Source organism: Cuculus canorus, chromosome 10 (assembly GCF_017976375.1).
Source record: "Cuculus canorus isolate bCucCan1 chromosome 10, bCucCan1.pri, whole genome shotgun sequence".
NCBI lineage: Eukaryota > Metazoa > Chordata > Aves > Cuculiformes > Cuculidae > Cuculus > Cuculus canorus.
This window is the reverse complement of record NC_071410.1, coordinates 7,449,716-7,456,919: the sequence shown is the minus strand read 5'-3', so window position 1 is coordinate 7,456,919 and position 7,204 is coordinate 7,449,716. Positions and strand designations below refer to the sequence as shown.

General features: G+C 47.5%; 1 protein-coding gene across 3 annotated transcripts in view; it reads right to left on the bottom strand.

Annotated features, from left to right (window-relative positions):
* Positions 1-2,441: 2,441 nt before the first annotated feature.
* Positions 2,442-7,204, bottom strand: part of ARHGEF6 (Rac/Cdc42 guanine nucleotide exchange factor 6) — a 40,112-nt gene continuing 35,349 nt past the window's right edge. For all 3 annotated transcript variants that reach the window (XM_009562502.2, XM_054075944.1, XM_054075943.1), the window contains 3 exons: positions 6,323-6,422; positions 5,398-5,452; positions 2,442-4,796 (listed from right to left, as the gene is read on the bottom strand). In XM_009562502.2, the coding sequence (XP_009560797.2) occupies positions 4,656-4,796; positions 5,398-5,452; positions 6,323-6,422 (296 nt within the window). In that variant the 3' untranslated portion in view covers positions 2,442-4,655. The remainder of the gene's footprint in view (positions 4,797-5,397; positions 5,453-6,322; positions 6,423-7,204) is intronic.

Below are 7,204 nucleotides of genomic sequence, written 5' to 3'. Positions count from 1 at the left end.
GGCACGGTCTGAGAAAGGAAAAAGCTGTCTGGGAGCAAGTGGATGGGGAGAGGTGCGAGAAGGAAGACCATGGCTTTTCTCAGGTGCCCAAAACCTTCAGGAGCAGAAACACTGTTTGTCTCACGGGGGAGGTGAAATCGTAATTGGTGCATAGCCCTGAAACCCCTCACAGCCTCCCAGTTTCAGTGGGCAGGACCGCCAGCTTGAGGGATCTGAGAGCTGCAAAGCACATGGAGAAATGGATCTATATGCATGTCTGGGGAAGCAAATAAAGAGGAGAGGAAAAAAATAGGCATAAACCAACTCAATAAATTCTGCAGCAAAAGCAGCAGATGCCAACAACCGCCTTCCCTGCCCACAGGCTGCCTGCTCTGCTCCAGCCCCCTGCCTGCACTGCTGTCTTTTGCAGGGCTTTTGTTTCTTGCCTCTGTTTCTTCACGTGCCAAAAATAGCCTGTAGGATTCAGATGTGAGGTAGTGCGTGGGAGGGGAGGAGATGTGATTGCTACCATCCAGCTGTGGCCTTCTCCCGGGCGCCTTTGTTCTCCTCCCTGGCCCCTGCCTGGTCCCACAACGGGTGCTGGTTTCCTTTCCATGTGGAAAGTTTGAAGGTCATCAATACATTGATTTTTCCCTTGATGTGGGGCCTCTCTGTCACTCTTTGGGCTGTGGATTTTATGTTTTCTGAACTGATTTTCGTTCTTCTTTCTGAGTAAAGGAGGGAGAAGGGGATGAGAAGGTAATGAGTACGTGGGGCACATTAGCAGGGCTACCACAGGGGCCACGGATGAGCAGCAGCAGAAGGAAGGAGCAACACGGTCATCTGCGGGGAGAGGGGCTTGCATGGCTCTAGGCACACTGAGCTCACCGGAGATCACATTTTTGTATTAGTTTGTATAAGTGAGATATTTTGGGGTTTTTTTTTTTGCCTCAAAAAATATTTGGATGGCAGTTCCCAAGTGGGGTCTCGTTAGCTCGTGCCACTGAGCTCCGGGCTGCCAGGCAGCAGGAGCTGGAGGATGGCTGTCCATGTGCTGTGTGGCTGCGCATGATGGCCACACGGTTGACAAGCCTGTCCGAGCATCTCTGTGCGCTATTTCGTGGTCTGCTGTTTGTGTTTTTTGTTGATCCCCTCCCCAGTTAGGCACTGTGTGGGTGGGTGTCAGCCTTACCTTGGCACCCTGCGCTTGGTGACAGCCCTGATGGGGCACAGTCCCATCGGCAGGATCTCCATCTCTTCTAGGAGGCCAAACCTGGGGACACTTCTCCCTCATTTTGGTTTGGGTTTGAGGGCATTCGTGCCATGGAGTGGTGCCACACTGGGGCAGTCGGAGGGTGCAGCTCAGCCCAAATGGGCACATCCAGGGCATCCCCAGCGCAGTGCTGGTTTGGGCTGCACAGATTAAGCTGTTGGGTTTTGGGTTTTTTTCCTACTTTTTTTCACATTGATAGTCATTTGGAGCCAAATCCGTTGCTTGGAGGATGCTGGTGCTACCTGTGCTGGAGCTGGGTCACACAAAGGCGCTGTGTGGGGGATGGTGTAAGAGAGGGGGTCAAAGAAACCCCATACTCAGCCGGAGAGCAGGATAGAGGGTCTCTGGTTAAGGCCTGCATCTGGTCTCATGGGGATCCAGGAGTGGAGATGCTCCCTCCAAAGCAAGCCTGGGAGATGCCTCCCCTTTGCTCCTCTGCCCAGTTCAGGCTCTGGAGCACTCATATCTGGATGCAGCCCTGCTCTGCCTCTGCAATAATTCTTCAAAGTGCCACCTGGGTTCAAGGAGGCTCCCTTGCAAACCTCAGTGTTTTTCCATAATGTGCCAAAGACCACTGTTTCTTTTTTCGCTTGTTCTTTTTCCCATTCCACCTGCTGTGTTTAGGGAGGGTCCAGCCCTCCTGCCCTCGATCCTCCTGCTTGGGCTGCGCATTGAGCGTGGCGTGCCTCTACCAAAGAGTTAAAAATACCAAATGTGCAGGAGAGGTCTTGTCCAAGCGGTAGACCAAAGGAAATCCTGTCACCACGCCTAATCTCTAGGAAAAAAAAAAAAACAACAAACCAAACATGCACCAACTAAAAAAAAATAATCTCAAACAGGCAGGAAGCCATTTATCTACAGCAACCTGATAATGCAACAGAGAACAGCTCGTTCTCCATATCTCCATAAAGCATCCTTGTTAGCGGAGTGCAAGCACAGCTTAAGGGATGGAAATGTATCTCCTTCCCCTAGGACCAAGTGCCCTCCCTGCCACAGGGCCAGGTGATAATGGGAGCAACAGCCCAAGTGCCAGCATCGCTATTTACACCTGTATCCCCACCAGCGTTCCATAAATCAGAGGGTGGATGGTGCAGCCATGGGCATTTTGAGGAAATCAGGGATGCCCAGAGCAAGCACTGGCTTTGCTTTCGCAGTGGAAACAAAGGAAGCAGCACCAAGAGCTAAGAAGCAATTTTTATCCTTCTTTATTTGTTGAAAATGTCAATTAAAAAACTGTTCAAAATAAAAACATGTTAGAAAAGTTGAACTTGCATAAGTAGTTACAGTAAATAAACCTACATGACAAAGATAAACTGGAAGGCAGCTGACACAACATCCATCTAAAGACAAACTCACTGGAACCTATTTACAAAGCACTGTAAACAAAGTAAATATGGAAACATTGCTGTCCATCCGGCATGGCTTCTTTTCCTTTTTATTTTATTTTCTTGTCTTTTTTGGCGTCTAGCTCTTGACAAATGCTTAATCCAAAACATCCCAGTGTGCCCCTGATCACATTACTTCTTACAAACATGCATATGTACACAGCACGGGTTTCAACTAAATCGAGAGGCAGCAGGGAAACAATTCTACCCTCTTCTTGGAGCGTAAATGGCTCTTGGTTTGCTTCCTTGCTCTGGCTGCACTTCCCGCACCCACTCCATCTTTGGGCAGGCAGCTGGACCGGACAAGGCTGGCGCGCTTGGGCACAGCATTCCAGAATAGCAGCACGAGCTGCTCAGTGTGCAGCAAAGGTTGTTATCCTGGAAAATGATTAACCAGCACAGTAGGACCTGACTGCTGACCAAAGCGCTCAACTGCATGCCTGGGCAGGGATGTGGAGAGCTGCCATCCAGCTGGGATGCTCTGGAGATGGCAAACGTAGCCAGGGCAAAAAAGACCTCTGCTTTGTCCTATAAAGAGCTTAGATTTAAACAGAGTTTCTTCTTCTTTTTACACTCCCTTTGATGTTTTTGAGTCTAGCTCTCCCCAAACACCATTTGCTGTGTTCAAGTTAAACTTCATTTGCAAGGACGGAGTTGTAATTATTGCCTTTATGATGTCCTTCATGACCAACATAATGGTACAACCGTACTGAGCTGTGGTGTGTCTGCACACCCTGGGACCACGCTGCCCTGTGATATATGTAAAACTTATCATTACCTTTAACAGAAGTTTACTTTTATAATGCTGCTAAGGAAGGAAAACATCAGTTCTAAACTAGGATATAACACCAAGTAAGATGAAGATAGCTGATACATATGCACGTTGCCTGCGCGCTGTGTTCGAGGAGCTGTGCAGGGATCTGGAAGGGTGTTGTACGTCCTTGCCCCAGAAGCGTTCTAGCTCTTGTCAAATGTTTATGTTTCTAAACATAAATATACTTCCTATCCCAAGAGAAAGTTCCTTTTTCCCAGCCGAAAGCCTTTTTGGGGCAATGGAGGGAGAAGTGGCCATTGGCTACGTTCCTAGACTTTGGGAAGGAGTGACAGAGAGCCTAACACGGGTAAAAGGGAGCAGGGAACCAGCACATTTGGGGGTCGTTTTTGTTGTCAAGCAGTGTTTACACTTCATACAGAGAAAAGTATGTCCTGCAAGGGGAAGCAGAGCAAAACTATAAACTTATACAATACCTGGACACTCAAATGTGAAAACAAAGCAGGTGGTAGGAGTCATGCATAAGAAAAGGGACGGGGGCAGAACAGCAGTTACCTGTTGTGCTGATCACGAGCTGTCAGGAGGCAGTACTGCGCAACATACCTTCCCATGCGCTCTGACAGGTGCTCCAGATCTGACTTCCCCAAGGAGTTCAAATGTCTTCATGTTAATTGCACATTTTAATCAGTATCAAGGCCACACGGGAACCACAGTATTGCTGGGCTCTAGTTCGCTACAGTCAATTAAAGGGGGAAAAGCAGGTGGATGGAAAAGCTTCCCCAGTTGTGATTATCTGAAGAGAGGAGCATGGCGCTTTTTGGTTTCTGCTCAATGCCACCTCAATAATGTTTTCATTCAATAAATAGGTACCGGTGCTTTTGAAAAGAATGAAAGCATTAAAAAGTGCTATATCTTCCTCTAGGAAACTGCTGCCAAACCCTTTGTGAGCAGCAATAATTAGCAGAGTTTGTATTTGCTCCCAGTAGCAGGTACGATGAGGTATTAGTTGCTGCAGATGAATTGTGAATCATGGACCGCTTGCTTACTGGTTTTTGTGATCGATTGTTTCTGGTTTGTTTCCTTACTGGATGGAAGAAAAACTATTTTTTTTTTCCTCTGACTTTTTTTTTGGTAACAAAATTCCCTAAACCAACAAAATAAGGAGCAAGAAGAGGCAAAGGATCCAGTTCCGCTTCCCAAAAAACACCTGAGGTCACACACAACTGCCAGCAGCTTCTACCCATATTCAGGCGATCAAGGACGACTTGCGCCCTGTGTCCTCCCGACCACACTCGTCCGTCTGCTTCAGCAGCCTTCTAACCAGCTTCTCCAAGTCCTTCCTGGATTTAAGCTCTTCCTCCAAACACTGTTTCATCCTTTTGTTCTCCTGTGAAGTGAAAAATACAGGAATAAAGATGCAGTTAATGCCCATGCACTTTATGCAATGAGGTATTTCCACGTGCCTGGCTGCCTGATGGCTCAGAGATGATGAAATACCAAGAACATTTAACGTGTCAGCTTGCGAGGATGAACAACATGGGTTACTTGTGGTTTGATCTGCTCAAGCAGACCCCTACTGCCTTACAAATCTCCATGAAAGCCCCAGTGACTCTGAGCAGGCAGAAGCATCCTCCTGGGAACCTAACTTTAGCCTAAGTTGGAGGGACCTGTTCTCCTGAGGTGTTCTGCCCCGTTACCAGGCCTGGGGCCGGACAGAGGAAGAAAATTTTCAAGAGTAGGGGGAAAGTTTCGTGCTACCACAAAGATCAGTTACTCCCTCCCTCCTGCTGGTCTGGAGCTCAAGGGACTGTGTGGTGAACTGATTCAGGGAGCCAAATCAGAAGAAAACTAACGCTGATTCGGGGAGCCGCAGGATAGGACCAGCTTTGGTAAGACTTCTGGGAACCAATGAGTCGAAGACAATGACACAGCACAGCCTTGGCTGGCTTTTCCTCAACTCCCAGAACAAACAATGTCACCCAAATTACCTGCTTCAGTTCTTTGACTTCATCCTTCAGTGCATAAACCGTGTCAACAAGGCTCCTGAAAACAAAAAAATGTAAGAAAAAGAGCTGGAGTGCAGCAAAACAGCAACAGCATGGGAGCTTTAGGGAGCAAGGCACTGATGGGGAAGGTGCTTCCAGTTTCTGCTTTGCGCTGCTGTCCGCTGCAAGTACCAGCCTGCAGCTGAGGGGACTCTGGAAACACAGCCCAGGAGCATTTAGAAGCCATCAGTCCAAAGTTCAGGGCTCTTTTCTCAAAACTCAAGAAAAATACTTTGTTCTGCTACCTTCAAGTTATCAACAAAGGTCTGTGGCTTTGGCTTCCTTGTTTATGCTGCTGCAATAAATAATGATGATTTTAAAACTGGAAGTGCCTGAGCATCTTTTGTAAATTGGCCTTGATTCCTTGAAGTTATGCTGAAGAAAAACAAGCAGGAAAGAAACGCACTGTCTGGGTTGGGAAAGGAGTGGAACAACACAGCCATCCAGACACTGAAGCTATGTAACAGGCTGGGAACACTCGCAGACAGGCTGCCAGACAGGCTCCCGACGGGTAGCAGCAGCCCAATATGTCAGTAGTTAAAAAGCCCAAAAGCGCCACTTATTTGGTTCTGTCCTCCCTGACCCCATTAGCTACATCCGGATAAACTCTGGGACTCGATCTGCTGGCTCGCAGACCCAGCACCCAGACTCCCAGAGGACTACAGCCACAACAGAGCAGCTGGGAAAGTGACTCTGTTCTTAAAAACGGACAAAATAGCAACTGAAATAGCTCAGAGTTCTCGTCAGGCAGCAGTTGGTGACCTGAGCCTTGTTCCTCTCCAGAGATGCAGAAGGAGAGGGCTTTAGTTTTTCGTGTCCTTCCAAAAAGCGACAAAGGAATCTGTAAGCAGAGAGCAGCTGTGCTTACTTTTCCTCCGTGACAGTCTGGCCGTTGCTTCGGGTTTCTTCTATGATGATTTTCTCTTCCTCAGGAAGAAGGACTTGAGGGATGGAATCTTTACGGGAGCCTGTGTACAAGAATTACGCATCAGGAAGAAAAAAGGGAGAACACTGATTCCCACACCACTCTGGAGATCTCAGCCCTCCTATTCCCTGCTCTTCTGCAAGGCTGGGACAGGCCGGGGACGCGGGGGCTCGAGCAGCCACTGACTAGCTGCCACAGTTCAATATGGGCTTATATGTACTGCTAACCCGGAGCTAAAGCAGCAAGCGGAAAGTTTTCAAGACTGCTCATCGCATCTAAAACTACATCATGACTTATAAATGAAATCATTTGATTAGGGTCACGAGCTCACAGAGGAAACATGGCCTCCCTTATTTAAATGCACCGTTATTTGATAATTCAATTATTTAATTCGACATGTCACCGGTAATGATAAATAGTTACATTTCCAGTGTTGAAGATGTTAAATAGGTTCTTATGAAGCAGTTTGTTCTTAAACACGCAGCTGATTGAGAGATAATATTCATGCTTCCTTTCTAAAGCTATACGCAACCCGAGATTACCATCAGGTTCTCAGTGCTGACAGCCACAGGCACTGACTAAGGTTGCTTAATTCCTAACAAGTGCTGGTGAAGTAGCTGTGTCTCATCTGCCCTCCTACCTGCTGCATTCTCTGTGTTTAGAAGAAAAACAATGGCAACTAAACCACTAGGCAGATGAAGCTCCCTTATCTTGAAGATTGAACACCACACAGTTTCCTAGCATGAGTCTTGTTGCTGTATGATGCAACCATCTGTTTTTTCCCAGAGGGGTTATCAGTGTTGCGGGCAGAGTAAGAATTAAATA